This window comes from Musca vetustissima, unplaced genomic scaffold (assembly GCF_032173495.1).
Source record: "Musca vetustissima isolate MV318-11 ecotype Yass unplaced genomic scaffold, APGP_CSIRO_Mvet_v1 utg758840, whole genome shotgun sequence".
In the NCBI taxonomy this organism is placed as follows: Eukaryota; Metazoa; Arthropoda; class Insecta; order Diptera; family Muscidae; genus Musca; species Musca vetustissima.
In genome coordinates, this window is record NW_026876860.1 from 1 (window position 1) to 20,897 (window position 20,897).

Genomic DNA, 20,897 nt, shown 5'->3' on the forward strand with positions numbered 1-20,897 from the left:
CATTGTTTCCGATAAATCCAATTTATAGTTTTCCGGGTAGAAATTCTTGACGTGATCCTTAAAATTACAACAACAATAATTAATGTCCCCTCTATATTCCACTTTTTTTACTTACCAAATTATTCATTTTCATCAGGAAATCTCTCGAGATGTTGTTAGCGCCCGGCTGTGACGTCGACGTCCTTGCCTGTGATCTGGCAATTTTTAAAAATTTTTCTTTTTCACCTTTTTTCAAACAGTTATGCTTAAATATTCTTCTTCTACTAACGGTTTTCCATATAATGCGGCTAGCTCCTTCAAATTTTCACTGCTATAAATCGGATTTTGAGAATTCATCAGCTATTTCTTATAAGAAAAATACTTTTTGGCCAAGCAATTACACTTTTGTTCAGACGTGACTTGAAAATTTTCTTCCTTCTTATAGTTTACAGGATTTCTTTGTGTGAATTTACACACGAGCATCAGTTGCATGCAACAATGATGGTTGCATCTGGGTTTGTGCGTTTTTATAATTTTGTATTAAAAGAATAACGAATTGTAGATAAATGCTTGTAAAAATGCATAATATATATTGAAATTGACTTTGTTATTGTATTTAATTGATCAATTTGTTTATTTTGTTTGAAATAATTGCAAAAATGATAAATTCATAAGTTTAGGGATTTGTAGATAGACTTTAGTCTTTAGACTTTAGTGAATTGTAAAGGTCGATTTCTCTTCTGTCGCCAATTGCTAAGACAGTCCAACATCGTTGCACGTCATAAATACCATGGCTTGAATAAAGTTTTTTTTTCCTTATCAACTCTCTCCTTCCTGGTTATTGAATAACGTTTGCAAAACACCGGCATTTTTACGACTTTCGCCGACGTCTTAATTGTGTTTAATATCAAGCAGCGGATCATTCAATGTGGCAACTATCGGCATTTCAAATGTCAAACATGTCAAACAATTCGTTTATTTACAATTTTGGTAAACACCCAAAACGTTTGTCAACCTTGACGAGTGGTGCGTATGATGGTGAGGTGCGGGTCTGGGATTTGGCAAATCGTGAAAGTGTCCGTAGTTTTGTGGCTCATGAGGGATTTGTGCGTGGTATCTGTTACGATGTTTCGGGAGAACGTTTCTTCACTGTGGGCGATGATAAAAATATCAAGGTATGGAATTCAAATGCACCCGATGTTGGTGAAGATGAAGAACCGATAAATACGATACTAAGTCGTACCATGATAACGGGTATAACACATCATCGTAAAGAACCGAAATTTGCTACATGTGGTGAATATTGTTCCATTTGGGATGAGAGTAGAAATGATCCACTGAAGAATTTGAAATGGGGTGTTGATACACTACATGCAGTGGCTTTTAATCCCGTGGAGACATCAGTGTTGGCTTGTTGTGGCAGTGATCGTTCGATTATATTTTATGATCAACGTGAAGCGAATCCCGTAAGGAAAATGGTATTGACAATGAAGAGCAACAAATTGGCATGGAATCCCATGGAGGCATTTAATTTTACGGTGGCCAATGAGGATTGCAAGTGAGTAAAACTTAATGCAATATATAAAAATTGTTAAATAAAATTTGTTTCTTCTCTTATAGTTTATACACCTTCGATACCCGCCAGCTGAGAAATCCTCTCAAAATCCACTTTGATCACGTGTCCGCCGTCACCGATGTCGATTATTCTCCAACCGGTAAAGAATTCGTCTCTGGCAGCTACGATAAAACCATACGCATCTACAATGTCCACCAAAGTCATTCACGTGATATTTATCATACAAAACGTATGCAACATATTGTTTGTGTTGCATGGTCATTGGATAACCGCTACGTATTTACCGGTTCCGACGAGATGAATATACGTATGTGGAAAGCTAAAGCCGCCGAGAAATTGGGTGTTATACGTCCTCGTGAACGTGTTGCATTCAATTATCAGGAAGCTTTGAAAGAGAAATATGCCGCTCATCCACAAATTAAACGTATTGCTAGACATCGTCAAGTACCACGTCACGTGTTGAATTCACAGAAGAAAATGCGTGCCGTTAAGGATAAGGAATTGCGTAAGGAAGCTAATGTCCGTAATCATTCGAAACCGGGCACCGTGCCATTTGTGGCGGAGAAAAAGAAGGCTGTACTAAAAGAGGAGGTGTGAGCAAGAACTACTTTGTTTTGTTTCTTTTTTGCACAGATAAAATTATTAGCTGTTAAGAGAGTGTTTTTTATTAGAATTTAAATATACAATAAAATAAATTAAAATTAATACTTCAGTAGTGTTGGCGGTTTGTTTTCGATACCATTTGTATTTTGTTTTTGGAAAATAGTCAGGCTGAATCCCAATTTGTTGTTTTTATAAAAAACTACTATTACTACTGAAGTTCTAGACGCAGGCATGGTTAAACTGTTTTGTTTGTTGCTGTATACTAGCAACACCAACAAAGTCGTTGTGTGCATTTGTCGCGATGTGACAACACACAACAGTTTGCCCCTCGGCAAACAATGCCATACATTCCCCACTAATAAATAGTTGTTTTTTATAAAAACAACAAATTGGAATTCAGCCTATTTTGCAAAAACAAAATTAAAATTAATACCAAATTGTTATAAGGATATTTAATTTAAAACATACGCTTGTAGACTGGGCGGCCCTTGAAAAATCTTTTTTAGAAAAGTCCCCTGAAATATATATTTATACGGTCCCGGAAATATATATTTCTTAAAGAAAGTCTACAGTTGTAGACTGGACTGTCCTTGAAAAAAACCACACCAATAGTTTGGACTGCCCTTGACAAATCTTTAGAAAATTCCACGCCTATAGTTTGGAACGCCCTTGAAATATATTTTTTAAAGTCCACGCCTTTAATTTGGACGGTCCTTGAAAAATATTTTTTAAAAAAATCAAAATCGCCGATGAAAGCCAAAATTGCCCTTAAGAAATATTCTTAAAAATAAAAATCGTCGCTTAAAGTCGGGATGGTTATTGAAAAATATTCTTTAAAAAATCCACGCCTAAAGCCGGGATGGTTATTGAAAAATATTCTTAAAAATAAAAATCGTCGCCTAAAGTCGGGATGGTTATTGAGAAATATTCTTTAAAAAATCCACGCGAGTAGTATAAGTTATGTTGTTTTGTGTAACTTAAATGGCCTATTTGGCTTTGTTACTATGCTTAATAAATTAAAATAAAGTTTGGTTCTTTAAAAAAATCCACGTTTATAGCTATGTTGGCCCTCGAACAAAAAATATTCTTTAATAATATGGTTATTTTTATTACATAAAATAAGGCTATTTGATTAAGTTTAATTAACTTAAAATATATAATATATTAAAATTAAATACACAAATATAAATGTTGTAAAACAAAAAGTAGCTAAATATATAGGGACATGCTAATTATTTAATAATAATTAGTCCTGGAATAATTAAATCAAATATATAAAATTACATAAACATTTAACACACGTTCAAAACAATGTACGACCGCAAAGAAAAACAATGAATCAGTCTATTTTGATGTATGCTCTATCATTCCATATAAGGTGCCTATACATATTACAAACTATGTACATGGAAACTTATAAGACTGTCTAATCATAAACAAAAGGAAACAACCCAAAAACAACTACAAATTAAATTTCAAATTACGTATTAACACAATATCGGATGCCGACAGGGTAATACAACGACGATGCAATGTCAGCAGATATGCATCCTGGAGCATTTGTGTTATAAACATTTCCGTTGCCTCTTGTATCGCTTCCAGCGCTGTCGGTGTATAATGTGTTACGTCTCGACGTACATCCATCGTAATTTCCCTCACCAAACGGGCAAATGGTGCTCTAGGTATTTGCAATTCTGAAAAAAAACACAAGAAATTCGTAGTTTAGATGGAATTAATTTCGGACTTGACTTACTTGTGGACTTTTGTAATTTCATTATTTTTCTCAAGTCGGCTAATTGTCTTTGACGATAGGATGGCTGTTTACGTTTTGCAGCTCCCCTTAGTACATCCTGAGTTGTTTCCTTTCTTTGTTGATTTTGTGGCGTTTCTCTTTGCTGATTTCGGCTTGTTTCCCTTTGTTGAGTCCGGCTTGTTTCCCTTTGTAGATTATGTGTATCCCGCAAGACGAGTTCCCCACGATCTCTAGCCTCTTTGCTAGTTGATGGTGGTATTTCGTATGGATTCGATATACGGGAATAACCTCGGACGCTGACATCACTATCACTGGCTTCACCCAAGGTTCCACGCGCCATGCTTCTTGTTGCTGCACTCCTTCGTTCAATTGGCTTTCTTGGGGGCATTTTCTCCTTTATTATTATCGTATTTTTTCGGTTTGTTTAAAAAAGTTAGTTTATTTGAAAATTCAAAGCAAAGCGCGTTCCCTCTTATTGTTAGGGTTTTGTAGTGTTTAGACGTACACTTGTAATCATCTACAGTGGATAGCACGACAGATGATCATTTTATAGTGTATAGCACACTAGTTATCATTTTACAGTGGATAGCGTACATCGTGGTTTACATATGCATCTTTTGTGTGCAACTCTGTTCAGTAGAGTTGCTGAGATGAAGGTAAAAGTGGGTTTAGATTTACAAAATCGACTCGATCTCGAACGTCAATTCCTTAGCCTATACGTAAAATATAATCTATTGTAATCATCTTACAGTGGATAGCACGACAGGTGATCATTTTATAGTGTATAGCACACGAGCACATTTTACAGTGGATAGTGTACGTCGTGGTTTACACATGCATCTTTTGTATGCAACTCTGCTCAGTAGAGTTGCTGAGTTCTTATGAGATGGAGGTAAAAGTGGGTTTAGATTTACAAAATCCACTCTATCTCGAACGTCAATTCCTTAGCGTATATGTAAAATATAATCTATTGGATTTATGAAGATGATTAAGGTAACGTATACACTATGAAATTGACATTTAAGATCGAGTAGATTTCGTAGTCTAAACGTATCGCATTTAGATTAGAACTTTAACAGCACGCATATGTAAAAGTCAAGTCTGTGGAATCGGCACTGCATGAGGTCGTCAGTTATATTGAGATTAATATGGAAAACTCAAACTTTACGTTGGCTGCCTTCTTAGATATAGACGGAGCCTTCAACAACGTCAAACATGAGTCCGTAAACCACTCACTTAAAAAATTTTGCATTCCTGAAACCCTTACTTGTTGGAAAGATAAAATGCTAATAGCAGAATTATAAATTCAAATGTGGTTTATACAAAAATCAGGAAAAAACTACTAGGCTAACGGCCTTGGAGTAAATCCAACAACGACAGAACTGGTAATGTTCACTAGGAAACGTAAGCTCGGCGACTTTGCTCCACCAACACTGGATGGGGTGCAACTTCGTCTGGTCCCCGAAGCAAAATACATTGGCACAATCTTGGATCAATTACGATGGAACAGGAACGCTGAGGGACGGGCGAAGAGAGGGCAAATTGCACCCTATACATTTAAGAATTCCATTGTGAAAAGTTGGGGGCTAAAACCATCGACTATACACTGGATGCATAACACCCTGGTAAGGCCCATCCGTTCCTATGGTTCTCTTGTCTGGTGGCACTGCTTGCGCCATAAGTGGACATCTATCAAACTAGAAAAGGTTCAAAGAGCCGTCTCGATTTCAATAATTGGAGCCGTGAGGACCACCACACAAGCAGCTCTGAACGCAATGCTCAACTTAAGGCCTCTGAGTCTCAGCATTAAGTGTCAGGCAGCGTGAACAAAATCTATGGCGAAATTGTACCTATGGGCATGGATGTATCCTCAACGAATTAGGTATGACATTGGCTCAACGTATAAAAATAAGCGACTATATATCACCAGTCCTGAGATTTGACGATATAGATGTCGTTATCCGTAGTAGAGAACGTAGCAACCCTCTGGACGGTCTGATTTTTTATACATCCGTCTGTATAAAAAGTCAAGATGGAAGAAGATACGGGGGCAGGCGCCTACTGTGAAAGGTTAGGTCTTGAGCTTACATACAAGCTGGGTAACAACTGTAGTGAAATCTTCGCGATCTGGAAGGTAGTGGAATTGCTAAAAAGACTGGATGCAGAGATCGTTGAACCGGTGACAATCTTTGTGTATAGTCAGGCGGCTCTTAAAGTCATCAAATACTGCAACATCAAATCTGATGCCGTCCTCAGCTACAGCTATCGGCTTTGTTGGGTACAAGGGCACCGTGACATCATGGGTAATGAAAAAACCGACGAATTAGCTAGACAAGGATCTCAATCTACATATCTAGCAATCGATGGCTCAATCACATCAACCACATGTCACCTTTTTCGGAACTTTGATGCGATCTTCAACGAATGAGCCAATGAACTGTGGCGCAGGTGCCTACTGTGAAAGGTTAGGTCTTGAGCTTACATACAAGCTGGGTAACAACTGTAGTGAAATCTTCGCGATCTGGAAGGTAGTGGAATTGCTAAAAAGACTGGATGCAGAGATCGTTGAACCGGTGACAATCTTTGTGTATAGTCAGGAGAGGGCTCTTAAAGTCATCAAATACTGCACACATCAAATCTGATGCCGTCCTCAAAAGGCTACAGCTATCGGCTTTGTTGGTTCACGCAAGGGCAAGGTGACATCATGGGTAATGAAAGAAATAGAAGACATCTTGGAACGTGATTTTTCAAATTAGATGAGAAGCGCACAAGATCGAAACGCTTGGAAATCTTTTCTAAGCTCGGTTTATGGAACAACTGTTCGTAACACGCCAGCTAAGTAAGTAAGTATCTTTTCAATCCCCTGCAGAACTCTCCATATCATTCATGGGCAGTTGCGGCCAATTGGTCTCGGAGTGCTGCAGCCACATTAGTGACAGCACATCCCTAAACCTACCATACATTAGAACTTTTTAACGGGTTAACCTATTTTATGATGATTTATTTGTACAAATTGTCACCTAAAATGTCATGCCTGAAATCATCAGGGCCTTTACCAGTAAATGGGAACACCATTTTCTTCAAAGCCTTTGTGTTGGCAACACTGTGTTCAGGAGGAGGAGAGGGATACTTCAAAGTTGACAACACTATTGTCATATTTTTGCCAATCCTGGCCTACAGACGGCACAGTCTGGGGGGCACACTTTCAAAACATTGCTTTAGCACGAGAATTGAAAAAAGCAGTAAAACACACAACAGTTGTTGTTGAACCGTCCGAGAGAGAATATTTGCTCGCACAAACCGATTTTTGTTTGCGTGCGTAACGGTACGGTTGTGTGTTTTTGGTTTTCTGTTTTATATTTTGCATTACGGTGATTAGAAATTTAAATCTTTTTGTGTTTTCATTTGGCAAAGGCCAAAAAGTATTGTGAGAGATAAAATAAAAAAAGAACGAATGACCATTGATTAAGAAAGGCTTTAATTAGTGTACAACAAAAACAAAATAAAAAAGAATCGAATTAAAATAAAAATCAATTGGAATTTAATTGACAGTCAAGTGCATTGTATAAAAAAAGCGAGAGATAATTCGCATAACGACATTTATTGTAAACCGCTTTATAACCAAGTCTGTTAGAATTTTACATTTTTATTGGATGGTTGCAAGGTGCCCTGTGTGAGAAAAAGCCAACAAATCTGTGAACTTGAACTTGTATTTATTTTACAATTCCCATTGCAACCCCCTCCATAACCTCTTTCAGCACTTTCATAACTCTCTCATTTATGGAGCGCAGAGTAGTAGTACTGGAATCCCTAAACCTAACATACAACGAAGTTGATTCTGTTAATTTTGTTGTTGTTCTTGTTATTTGAACAAATTGTCACCTAAAATGCTTTCTGAAATCTTCTCTTACGCTTGATTTAATTTTTTTTTGTTACATTTCACTCACAACACAACAACAGATTTTTCAAAGTTTGTGTTGGCAACACAATTCTACAACAACAACATGGATGCACTAAGTGATATATTGGCGCCATACAGTGATGACATTGCCAAATCTGCCGGTTCGGTAACATGTCTGCAATTTTTATCCGGTGTTTTTCTACTCAACGACATTCGTAATAAAAAAAAAGCGATCAATAACACACAGATCCATTCCTGGGAGGTATTGCATTGTAAGTAAAAATATGTATATACATATGTATTTATTTTAAAATGTTTATTAATGTGTAATTGTTTACTTCAGATATTGATTTGAAGATATTTTCAAAAATTTTGCAATAGTTTCCATTGAACAAATTATGGAAGAGGTGAAGATTGAAGTTATTACCTTGTATTAATAGCAGAGAATTAAACAGAAATTGTCCGTAAGAAAAGCTTTGTAAAAAAAGACGTCTATTTTGAGCCGTAAATGTAACTAAAAAGTCCATGCTGTGATAGTCCTTCAACAAAAACAAAATAAAAAATTCTCGTTTTTAGATATGTAGTTCTAAAAATAATCTACGAAAATTTACTAGGCTTACAGCTTTTTCTCTGAAGAAAATGTGTTAAAAATTTAACGCTTACAGCTCTGATAGTCTACTTCTCTGATAGCGCTTCAAAAAATTCTCTAAAAAATCCAGACTGCTCTGATAGTCCTTCAAAAAATTACCTCCTTGAAAAAACGACCTTAAAAATTAAGACTATTGATTTGAACGTCTTAAAAAATCCTTTAAAAAATCCACGACTGGGATAGATCTTTTGACTGTACAACAGGGCGCATAAATCAAAACTCAATATTGACTGTAACTTCTTTAAAGTACATTTCAACAAATATAAGAGTGAGATTAAGCGTGCCAAGAAAAAGTTTTGAATTAACTTCTGTGAGTCGATAGAAGTCAACGACGCTGCTAGGTTTTGAAGATTACTATCCACTGATCCGAAATCCATTATGAGTATCAAGAAACAAGAGTGTGGTGCGTGGACGAACTCCGGCTCTGAGACTAGTAACCTCCTAGCAGAAACCCATTTCCTAGGTTGCAAAGTTGTGGATACCATCAACATTGAATGTGATGACACTCAACATCTTGCGAGTATAGATTTCGATCTTACAGACAAGGTGGTTAGAAGAAATAAGATATGCTGGGCAGTCAACACGTTCAATCCATATAAATCACAAGGACCACATAGTATCATACCGGCTATGATTCAGTTTGCCTCGCCAAGTATATATCTGATCCTTGGGAAGATCTATACGGGGTGCTTGACTCACTCGTGCGTTCCGGGTCTAAGGATCGTGGCCCATTAGCCTATCATCCTTTCTTCTCAAGACTGTCGAAAGATTGATTGACCAGTAGATTAGGAGTTGTGTAGACACCACCTCTCTTAGCAATTCGCAAGTCTGTGGAATCTGCACAGCATGAGGTGGAGTTGTGTAGGCACCACCTCTCTTAACAATTCGCAAGTCTGTGGGTCCGTAAACCACTCACTTAAAAAAGTTAGCATTCCTGAAACCTTTACTAGTTACATAGATAAAATGCTAAATAGCAGAATTATAAATTCAAATGTGGGGATACAAAAATCAGGAAAACAGTAAGATATTTTCAAAAATTTTGCAATAGTTTCCATTGAACAAATTATGGAAGAGGTGAAGATTGAAGTTATTACCTTGTATTAATAGCAGAGAATTAAACAGAAATTGTCCGTAAGAAAAGCTTTGTAAAATAAGACGTCTATTTTGAGCCGTAAATGTAACTAAAAAGTCCATGCTGTGATAGTCCTTCATGAATACTCATAAAAAATTCTCGTTTTTAGATATGTAGTTCTTCAAATAATCTACGAAAATTTACTAGGCTTACAGCTTTTTCTCTGAAGAAAATGTGTTAAAAATTTAACGCTTACAGCTCTGATAGTCCTTGAATAAAATTTCAAGACTGATAATTCCCTAAAAACCAAAGCTACTTCTCTGATAGCGCTTCAAAAAATTCTCTAAAAAATCCAGACTGCTCTGATAGTCCTTCAAAAAATTACCTCCTTGAAAAAACGACCTTAAAAATTAAGACTATTGATTTGAACGTCTTAAAAAATCCTTTAAAAAATCCACGACTGGGATAGATCTTTTGACTGTACAACAGGGCGCATAAATCAAAACTCAATATTGACTGTAACTTCTTTAAAGTACATTTCAACAAATATAAGAGTGAGATTAAGCGTGCCAAGAAAAAGTTTTGAATTAATTTCTGTGAGTCGATAGAAGTCAACGACGCTGCTAGGTTTTGAAGATTACTATCCACTGATCCGAAATCCATTATGAGTATCAAGAAACAAGAGTGTGGTGCGTGGACGAACTCCGGCTCTGAGACTAGTAACCTCCTAGCAGAAACCCATTTCCTAGGTTGCAAAGTTGTGGATACCATCAAAATTGAATGTGATGACACTCAACATCTTGCGAGTATAGATTTCGATCTTACAGACAAGGTGGTTAGAAGAAATAAGATATGCTGGGCAGTCAACACGTTCAATCCATATAAAACATAAGGACCAGATAGTATCATACCGGCTATGATTCAGTTTGCCTCGCCAAGTATATATCTGTTCCTTGGGAAGATCTATACGGGGTGCTTGACTCTCTCGTGCGTTCCGGGTCTAAGGATCGTGGCCCATTAGCCTATCATCCTTTCTTCTCAAGACTGTCGAAAGATTGATTGACCAGGAGATTAGGAGTTGTGTAGACACCACCTCTCTTAGCAATTCGCAAGTCTGTGGAATCTGCACAGCATGAGGTGGAGTTGTGTAGGCACCACCTCTCTTAACAATTCGCAAGTCTGTGGGTCCGTAAACCACTCACTTAAAAAAGTTAGCATTCCTGAAACCTTTCCTAGTTACATAGATAAAATGCTAAATAGCAGAATTATAAATTCAAATGTGGGGATACAAAAATCAGGAAAACAGTAACTAGAGGCATCCCTCAGGGCGGGGAGCTCTCACCTTTGCTACGGCAATTTGTAATCAACAATATTCTGATGGAACTGGAAGGGAAAGGTATCAAAGTCGTATCCTATGCGGCCGACGTGGTGATATTGATTTCCGGAAAATTTCCGTCGACAATTTCGGAGCTCAGGCAAAGAGCCTTATCGACACTGTCACGCTGGGCCAAGGCTAGCGGCCTTGGAGTAAATCCACAAGTAGCTCTGAAATCCCACAAGCAGCTCTGAAAAAAATGCTGAACTTAAGGGCTCTGTGTCTCAACATTAAGTGTCAGGCAGCGCGTAGTGCACTGTTTCCAAGCTGAAATCTTGGCGATCTGGAATGCAGCGGACTTAATAAAAAGTCTGGATGCAAAGATCGTTGAACCGGTGACTAATTAAGGCCTCTGTGTCTCAGCATTAAGTGTCAGGCAGCGCGTAGGGCCCTGTTTTCCAAGCTAAAATCTTGACGATCTGGAAGGCAGAGAAATTAATAAAAAGTCTGGATGCGGAGATCGTTGAACCAGTGACTATCTTTGTGGATAGTCAGGCGGCTCTTAAAGCCATCAAATCCTGTAATATCAAATCTGATGTCGTGCTCAGTTACAGCTATCGGCTGTGTTGGGTACCAGGTCACCGTGACATCATGGGTAATGAAAAAAGCAGACGAATTAGCTAGACAAGGATCTCAATCTACAGGTCTAGCAATCGATTGCTCAATCAAACTACCCATCTGTCATATCATTCGGAACTTTGAGGCGTTCTTCGACGAACGAGCCAATGAACTCTGGCACAAAGAACCTAGGTGAAATGTGTCAAGATCTATCAAGATCAATAGGACAAACTCACTGTTGAACCTGAGCAAAGCTGAAATTAGAGTAATGACAGGAGTCATTACTGGTAATTGCAATATCAGGGCCTTTACCAGTAAATGGGACCATAATGTTACTGATTACTGCAAACTCTGTGCTGACGAGGAGGAGACGGAGACAATTGAGCATCTCCTGTGTCGCTGTCCAGTTTTGGCCTACAGACGGGACAGACTAGCGGGTGCTCTCTTTCCAACGTCTCTAAACTTCTTCTCAACTATGGAACCTGCTTTGATCTATAATACATCATTAGAAACCTAAAGTGGTTAGGAAAGAGCAACCTTAGCACGTAATATGATTTTCTGTCCAATTTCTTTAGCCATCGAAACTATTCTCACCTTCCTCCTAATAATAGCCTCTTTTCTTTCCTTTCAAATAAATTCCACGTCTCTTACAGTCCTTCAAGAAATTAACTTTAAAAAATCCACGCCTGTGATAGTCCTTCATGAAATATACTTTAAAAGAATGCCAGTCAAGAAATCTACTTTAAAAAATCCACGTCTTTGATAGTCCTTGACATATGCTACTATAAAATATCCAATCCTTTAGATGTGATAGCTTTTGGAAAGACGTTATAAAAAAGCCCCTTATGTATTTTTTATTTATTTATATCTGAAAAATGTTCATCATTGCCATCCATCCCGACACACCCTTCGTTGTTTTCAATTTGTTAAAGTCATTTGTTAATTAAATTACGTTTTTCCGCAACCAGTACGGCCGTGGGACACTCCTCGAAAAACGCTTGCCACGCAATGCATTTAGATGAGATGACATTATTTTTTTCTTTCAATTTCAATTAGGCTCCTCTGTTGATTTTATTTTTATAACTTGAGTATTTGCGTTAAATACATTTTTATTGGTATTACATTTGATTAGATTAGTTTGTTGTAGATGCTTTTGCTTTTTCGTTTTTAGATTTTGTTTTTGCTCGACAATTTTATTCTAATCACAGATGGGATGGGGTTTGTATTTGTTTTTTTATGTTACTGGCCAATGGGACAATTTCATCATTTCGGGTTAATATTGAATTGATATATTATTTCCGAATGAATTTGTCAAAATACTTGAAATCTTATCAGTTTGTGGGTTACAAAGAGGAACTTCTGCTGCTATCAATAATTCAAAAACATTTATCAAAATATTAAAGTTTTCGATAGGGATTTTCATTGATAAGATTTGTGTGTGCAATTTTTTGCTGACGTGCCGTGCTTAAAAAACTATGCTTAAAAAACTAAACGAAAACTAGATATTTAGTTGTGAAATATTAAAGAAAACTACAGATATGATTCAACTCAATGTCAATCCTTAGATGTGCCGTGATGATATGCTATTAACATTTTTTATTTGGTAACAATTTTTTTCATAAATTAATTGAAAAAATAATGTTGTAATATTCAGAAGAACTAAGTCCCAAATTAGATTAGGCGAGTTTACTTGCGGCAAGTCTTTGTTTGTAGGAGAGGGGGCAAGGGGAATAGAAATGAAAAAAAAATTGCTCGTACCGACAATTTGCTGGCAATTAGTTTTGTGTATTTCGTATTTGTTGACATTTTATATATATTTAAATGTAAAAAAAAACAACAAATAAAAAAATATTTTGGAAACCGAATTGCCTTGTATAGAAAGTCTTGATTTAGATTAGGCGAGATTACTTGCGGCAATTCTTATCGTTCTCTTTTAAACTTGCTTCATGCATCTATACAAGGCAATTCGGTCTCAAAAAAATTTTTTTTATTTGTTTCAAATAGTTTTTTCACATTTAAATAAATATAAAATGTCAAAAAATACGAAATACAAAAAACGAATTGCCAGAAAATTGTCGGTACGAGCAATTTTTTTCCATTTCTATTCCCCTTGCCCCTCTCTCCTAGTCCTGATTTAGATTAGGCGAGTTTACTTGCGGCAATTATTATCGTTCTCTTTTGAACTTGCTTCATGCGTCTATACAAGGCAATTCGGTTTCAAAAATATATATTTTTTTACATTTTGTGACAATGTTCTGGATTGGTATTTCAAATTACTGATACTACAAACAAAATACACAAAACGAATTGCCAGAAAATTGTCGGTACTGCAATTTTTTTCAATTTCTATTCCCCTTGCCCCTCTCTCCAGCAAACAAAGACTTGCCGCAAGTAAACTCGCCCAATCTAAATTGAGACGTACAAACAAAGACTTGCCGCAAGTAAACTCGCCTAATCTAAATCAAGACAAACATAAAGCAAGTTCAAAAGAGAAAGATAAAAGTTGACGCAAGTAAACTCGCCTAATATAAATCAGGACTAACAAATACTACAAATACTTTTTTTCAAAGCTAACAAAGCTTGATTAAAAAAATATTTTTTACAAATTATCAATCCGCGATTTTTTAAAATTATTTATTTTTTTATTATTTTTTGAAAATTATTTTTTCAAAAATTGTCAGAGCGGTTATTATTCTTATTTTATGTCTGAGGTAGTCATTTAAGTTGTGGAGAATGATGGACCTTTGAACACTTTTTTTCTTTCAAGCCTTATATGTCTTCTGATTTAAATATAGGTCCAATAATTAGTAACGCTGTATTTGTCAATTCTGAATTGTGCGGTAATGACAACTTCTGTATTGGACATAGTAATTTTCAGAGCATATGCCCTTCATTGAAGTCTTCTAAGTTTGAGGAGTTTAAATCTATAATTTTGGAGTCGAAACACGATGTTATTGGGTTGTCTGAGGCGTGGCTCAAATCTGGTTAATATCCCTGGATATTCATTCATTATAAATAATCGAGAAAACTCAAGAGGTGGTGGTGTGGGTCTATATGTATCATCTAGAGTAAAGCATATGGTTGTATTTAAAACCTCATTTTTGGGTAAATGCGAATCTCTATTATGCGAGTTATATTTAGGCGAAATTATGATTATATTTTGTGTTGTCTATTGGCCTCCTCCTGCGGATATTGCATTCTTTAAGGAACTTCACACTGACATTTTCTGTAAATATTCCAATGTTTTAACAGTGGGAGACTTTAACATAAATATGTTTAATGTTCACCTAGTTACAAACTTTCGTGCGTGCTGTTCTAGATTGTGCCTTAATGTGCTTCATAACTCTAGGCCAACTTTGAGGACAAGACCTGAGGATCTTGTCCCCTTATAACGTAGAGCTTGATTAATTTAATGCTATGCTCACCACATTTCATTTATTCATTCAGTAATAAGGAAGCCTTCACGGCCAATATTATATTACAAGTTCAATATATGCCTAAGAATAATTCAATATTAATAATAAATTCAAAATTTATACATTTGGTTTTCCTTCGGCATGGAAAACTGCTAGGGTTGTACCGATTCCCAAATCTTCAACGGCTTACAATGCTAATGATTTGAGGCCTATTTCGATTTTGTTTGTTCTTTCAAAGATTTGTGAGCATTTAATCAGGGACAAGATACTTTTGCAGACCAGGAATTTATTTTTTTGGTAATCTGCATGTTTTTCGTAGACAAGATTTTAATGAACACAAGTTGTCAGCATTGGGCTTTCTTGATCTTACTAATGTTTCTAATTCTATATCATACAATATAATGATTGATAAACTACACAATCAACTTAAGTTTTCCTCTTCCGCATGTCGTCTGGTATTGTTGTATCTTTCTGTTTCTGTTTGGGAATGACTATAGCGATTTTGTTTGACAATTATAATTACAGCTCTAATATATTTTAGATTCGGACAAAATTGAATTTGTAGACAAACATATGTGCCTAGGTGTTCTTCTCGATAGGCATTTGGATTTTGAATATCATGTGAACTTAGTTTACTCTACCCTACGTAGAATGGCCGGAATGGGCCAAGATACCGCAAAGCAGCGATAGAAGGGGCAGCGTTAGAAGGACACAACTCGTGCCATTTGAAGGCCATAATTCGTGCCATTTGAAGGCCATAATTCGTGTCAAAGGTTACCAATTCGGACAAATCTAAACTTATTCTTAAATTTGATGCTATTTCCGAGATATTTTGTTTTCATTCAATAAAATAAAAACATTGTAAAAATTATGGTGTTTGACTTTGTTGCAGTTTTTTTTCTTACCCTTATATGTATTTTCGACTAATTTCACCTAAATGGTGCACCAAATTTCCGGGAATGATATGTATTCAGTGTTATTGAAATCGGTTCACATTCAGATATAACCCTCATATATATATTTTCGTCTGATTTGATGTAAGGTTGTCCAATTGAGGCAACATTTGGCCGCTCTATTTCCGCCTGACTTTCAACTGAAAAGAAATAATAATTTTTAACAACTTAGGCAAATGTCAAATTCCATATTTTTGAAACCACAAAATGGATAACCCTTTAATATTCTCTAATTATAATATTCAACATTTTAGTGAGCAATGTTGAATGGTAGAATTTACAATAATTGCCTACTATTGCATTTTTGCAAGTCCGCTGCCATAACTTTAAATTCCGAAAAAACGTGTTTTTCTCCGTCTGTATGGCTGCATGTTAGAACATGCAAATTACAGTAATTTTTAATCGTAAGAGATTTTTTATCAGATATCTGAGAAGGCTAGCAGGTGAAACAAGTGCATGCTAAACTAGAGAAAAAAAGAACAACTACGTTGAAGTGTTTGCATACTCGCCTACCCACTTACCCGGCTAGGTCAAATAAACTGCCGCTAAGACATGTTGTAAAGAATTCAACTGGTTGTGTTCTGGTAGTCAACCTATGCCTATCTGTTAGTGTGGCGGTGTCCACAAAAGGGTCATAAACTCAAGAGAATGTTAGAGAAACAAATGAAAAGCTTAATAGCTTTGTAGTGGGTGTAAATTGTTTGTCTGTTTTGCTTTGCAAAAAATATGCAGGACATAAACAACGCTACTATGTAACTGTTCAGGTGATATATGAATGTCCGTTATAAAAAGGGATACGGCTTTTTTTCTGTCTGTAGATGACATTTCGGAACTAATTGTTTGTTTGTAATCCATTGTGGCTTTTTAACGAGATTTATTTGAACTGTCTCCGTAATCAAGAAGGTATACAAAATTTTAAATTTATAAAGGCAAAATCGATAACAATTTTGATTATTAGAATATCCTTACAGCATTTGGAATAGAGCAATTGTATTTTTCTCACATAAAGGTCTATTTTTTTAATTTTCTTTTCTTTTTTATTTTCAGAACAATATTAAGTTTAAAAATGGGGGCCCTAATGGGCGATGAAGCAATGATCAAAGTCAATGTCATTGGTTTTGCCATTAACGTCATCTTCATGGTTGTCTTCTATTGGTATGCCTCGGAAACGTTTAGATCGAAAATCTGGTCGAAAATTGCAATGTATTTCACCTTTACGCTGGGCTGTTTGGCATATGCCAACTTTGAAGATCCCGCCAAAATTGAATTCCGTTTTGGTATGATTATCACCGCCATTCTGGTAGTACTTGTCGGCATGCCACTGCTGAATTTAGGTAAAATTATTGAAACCAAGAGCACTGAAGGACTACCATTCCCCTTGATATTGTCCGGAACAATTGTGGCCGCATCATGGGCTGCATATGGCATTTCCATCAGAAATCAAGTTGTAGCGGTAAGTAATTCACAATTTACCTGAAATCCTTTTTTCTAATCCAACACCTTTTTATTAATTTATTTACAGTATCAAAACTTGTTCTTATTCTTGTTGAGTTTTATACAACTCTCACTATTCGCCATATATCCAAACAGTTCAAATCCGGTAAAGACAACCACAGCTGATGGTGATGGTACACCATATAAAAAATTGAAATCAAACAACAATAGTCCATCCAAATCAAAAGCCAACAAGAAAAGGGATTAAATCCAGACATACATACCCACAAACATAATGGCACATTGCACAAAAGAGCTTTGCTTTGCTAAATAAAAAATACATTAAAACAACAAAACAAAAATATTAACAAATAAAAAGGCTTTAACTTTAAATCAAGAAAATAAAAAAATCCATAAGTGCATAACTTTTTGACAATAATAAAACATCTTCCAATAACGTATAACGATATATAAATATTTAATCAATTATTATTTTTTTAATAAAATCAAAATTATTTCACATATCTATAAATATTGTTATTTAGAATGTAATATAATGATAATTATTATTACTACAATTGTTGTTGTTTTTTATTACTATTTCTATTCTTATTAGCTATACAACAAAATTTATAAGTTAACTTAAAAAAGAAAATAAGAAAAAATATAACACACAATAATAAACACTTTGTAAACATATTTCAAATAGCAAATTTTTGTTGAATTAATTATAACAAATTAAGAGCTTATTACAAAAAAATTAAAATAAATTTGATAAGAAAATAAAATATTATTATTGAAATGTTTGTCTGGGAATAAACAAATTAAGAGATTAGAAGTTAGAAAGTTATCTAGTTTCACTGATCAAAAATACAATATCACATTCTAAATATTACTTTTAATTTCCACATTGCTTGTTCTACAACAATTTTGCAATCGTTTGAATTTGTTTTCAGATTTTTAAGACCATTATTTAAGATATATATTTCAAATTCTGCTCATACATGACATGTTACAATATTACAAGTTAGGATAACTTATGGTGAAAAAAATCAACTTTGTAGATAGTGGCTTCTTCTGTCAAATATAAAAAATATACCCATAATGCAACGATTGGTCTGTTCCCGAACTGCTAGAATCTACTACGAAAACGAATTTTCCTTTGTGATATCGAAGAAAATAATTTTGGGAGTAGTCATAATCCAATTAATCAAAACCATTTTTTAATCATAACCCATTATCCAATTAATCAAAATTTTTTTTTGTAATTTTCTCGGAATAATATTTTTAGTAGACCAAGCCGCTTTGTAATGATAACATTTATATTTAATTGTGAAATGTAGAATACAGCCTTAATAGCCTAGACAGACGACAGCCTTAATTTGCATTAACAGCCTTAATTCAAATTAACTTGAAAATTATCCTCATTTTTATGTGTTGTAATTAACCTTGTTAGTGGGTTTCAATGTCATTTCCTTTGCATATATGTCAAATAAATTTTTATGTGTTGTTTAAATGCACAAAATCAAACTGAATTTATACTGAATTAAGCAATTTCAATATGGCAATGCTATAGAAAATAAATTGATTGTTGTCAAAATTGTTTACGTTTATGGAAATAAAAATTAGAAATAAAGGCAAAATACAACATTCCGTCGAATTGGGCGCTGTTTTATCGTAATTATAGCTGTTATTCCTTCTGTCTGTCATATATCCTTTTCATAACGATGTAATCCTAAAAATATTGTAAACAAATGTCAATATTTTCTTCCTACACACAGACAAACAATAGTTTTGAAAAAAAAAAACTGATTCATAAATGCAGGAACTCTCGTCTGTCAGGGGTAAATATTAATTCAAATTAAGAATTATTTAATGCAAATTAAGGCTCTCGTCTGTCTTTGGTATAAGATCCAAAGACTGGACAATAAAATAAATTAAATAAAAAAATAAAATTTAAAAAATACGGGAACAGACCAAATAAAATCTAATTTGCAGAGTTAAATACGAATTTTTCGTTTTCTAGAGAGAAAAAAGCAAATAAACGAACAACATCCAGAAAAAAGATTGTATCGACACAGATGATTAAAACAACAAAATTGTTTCCTTGTAATAATTCGCAAATACTCAGTAACACAACTGTCAAATCTGCTCTCTCAATTTACTGGACTTTTGGGTAAACGAAGATTTTGTAATATTTTTTTATACAAATTAATCAGTAAAAAGATTGTATCGACACAGATGATTAAAAGAACAAAATTGTTTCCTTGTAATAATTTGCAAATACTCAGTAACACAACTGTCAAATCTGCTCTCTCAATTTACTGGACTTTTAGGTAAACGAAGATTTTGTAATATTTTTTTATACAAATTATTGAGTAAACGAACAAACCTAATACCACATTTTAAATATTAAAGGTCGTTTACATTTAACCGGATTTTGTTAACCCAGTGAGTTTAAATTTTCAATTCCTTTGAATATATGCCAAATAAATCCTCATAAAGTAGGTTAACCCGGTAAAAAGTTATAATGTAAATGCCGTATTACTTTTTATTTTCACCTTGTTCTACAACAATTTTGCAATCGTTTGAATTTCTTTTCAGATTTTTAAGACCAATATTAAAGATATAGATTTGAAATTGTGGTGAGGTGAATAACAAAAAAGCAACTCTGTAGATAGTGGCTTTTCTGTCAAATTTTATATCGTTATATTTCTCATGGTTGTCATCATCACAGGTCCCCTATACTACGGTACCTCCCATTTTCGGTATTTTGAAGATTTCAGAGAGGTTTTGACTATAATTATATATGTTTCATTGGGTGCCAAAATTAATCAACATCGTATCCTCGATTTTCGGTATTTTGAAAATCTCAGTCTGGTAAAGATATATAATTATATCTTTGCGTCTATTTGGATGCTAAAAATTTCTTCCAAAAAATCAGCAGACCTATTGTTTTTACACAATGGGCTGAGGTGACAGACGTTGGCCGAGTAAGACTCGAATCGTAGACCCCTCTGTCGTGGAAACGTCCCCTCTTTGTGGCTTCACCTCTTTGTTTCTTCTCGCCCATAAGAAGTACCGATCAATTTTATATATTTTCAATGTGAAGGGTATACAAAATCCTGCCCGGTCGAATATAACCACATATTAAAATTAATGGCAGAAAATGTGCTTTTGTATGTGGTGCATCATTAACGTGAAATCGGTTCTATTGGAAATTAAAACGTTTTAATTATTTTGCGCCCACTGCAGATTTAAAAAGGTAATGACACTTTTAGATCTACGAAATCCTCTCGATCTCAAATGTCAATTCCATAGCGTCAAATATAATCCACTGGATTTGTTAACTGGATTAAGGTGAATTAGCGCTATGGAATTCACATTTGAGATCGAGGGGATTTAGCAGTCTAAACGCGCTCTATAATTAGTACCTGAAATTACGAAATTACTCTGTTGAGAAAATTAATAAAAATTCAACTCTGTAGGGGAGTCTTATTATGTACCAAATCATGCCACAGATTGTATCGTTTACTTGGCATTTACAATTGCTACGGAATATTTTTTTATTAAAAGCCATATTTTTAAATGACGACTTTTAATAATATATCACCAAAACACAACGTTA

The 20,897-nt window shown here is 34.9% G+C and overlaps 3 protein-coding genes across 3 annotated transcripts; 2 read left to right on the top strand and 1 right to left on the bottom strand.

Annotated features, from left to right (window-relative positions):
* Window positions 1-938: 938 nt before the first annotated feature.
* LOC133321388 (DDB1- and CUL4-associated factor 13-like) lies at window positions 939-2,152 on the top strand. Its single transcript, XM_061530476.1, has 2 exons — window positions 939-1,537; window positions 1,600-2,152. Exons 1-2 carry the CDS (start codon window positions 939-941, stop codon window positions 2,150-2,152), a joined length of 1,152 nt encoding a protein of 383 aa, XP_061386460.1.
* Window positions 2,153-3,619: 1,467 nt separating this feature from the next.
* LOC133321390 (histone H3-like centromeric protein A) lies at window positions 3,620-4,251 on the bottom strand. The gene is made up of 2 exons (XM_061530477.1): window positions 3,912-4,251; window positions 3,620-3,852 (listed from the first exon to the last, which is right to left on the bottom strand). The coding sequence occupies exons 1-2, from the start codon at window positions 4,249-4,251 to the stop codon at window positions 3,620-3,622; spliced, it is 573 nt and encodes a 190-aa protein (XP_061386461.1).
* A 3,659-nt stretch (window positions 4,252-7,910) lies between these two features.
* On the top strand, window positions 7,911-17,312 carry LOC133321391 (sugar transporter SWEET1-like). The gene is given in 3 exon segments (XM_061530478.1): window positions 7,911-8,033; window positions 8,036-8,084; window positions 16,883-17,312. Coding segments are annotated over 3 exon segments (597 nt in total). The 5' UTR covers window positions 7,911-7,915.
* The last annotated feature ends 3,585 nt before the right edge of the window (window positions 17,313-20,897 follow it).

Excerpts from the sequence above, each read along its gene's own strand:
- LOC133321388 (XM_061530476.1), top strand. The coding sequence starts at position 939 with ATGTCAAACAATTCGTTTATTTACAATTTTGGTAAACACCCAAAACGT. Across the intron at positions 1,538-1,599 it reads GTGGCCAATGAGGATTGCAA|TTTATACACCTTCGATACCC; the intron begins GTGAGTAAAACT and ends CTTCTCTTATAG.
- LOC133321390 (XM_061530477.1), bottom strand. The coding sequence starts at position 4,251 with ATGGCGCGTGGAACCTTGGGTGAAGCCAGTGATAGTGATGTCAGCGTC. Across the intron at positions 3,853-3,911 it reads GAAATTACAAAAGTCCACAA|AATTGCAAATACCTAGAGCA; the intron begins GTAAGTCAAGTC and ends GTTTTTTTTCAG.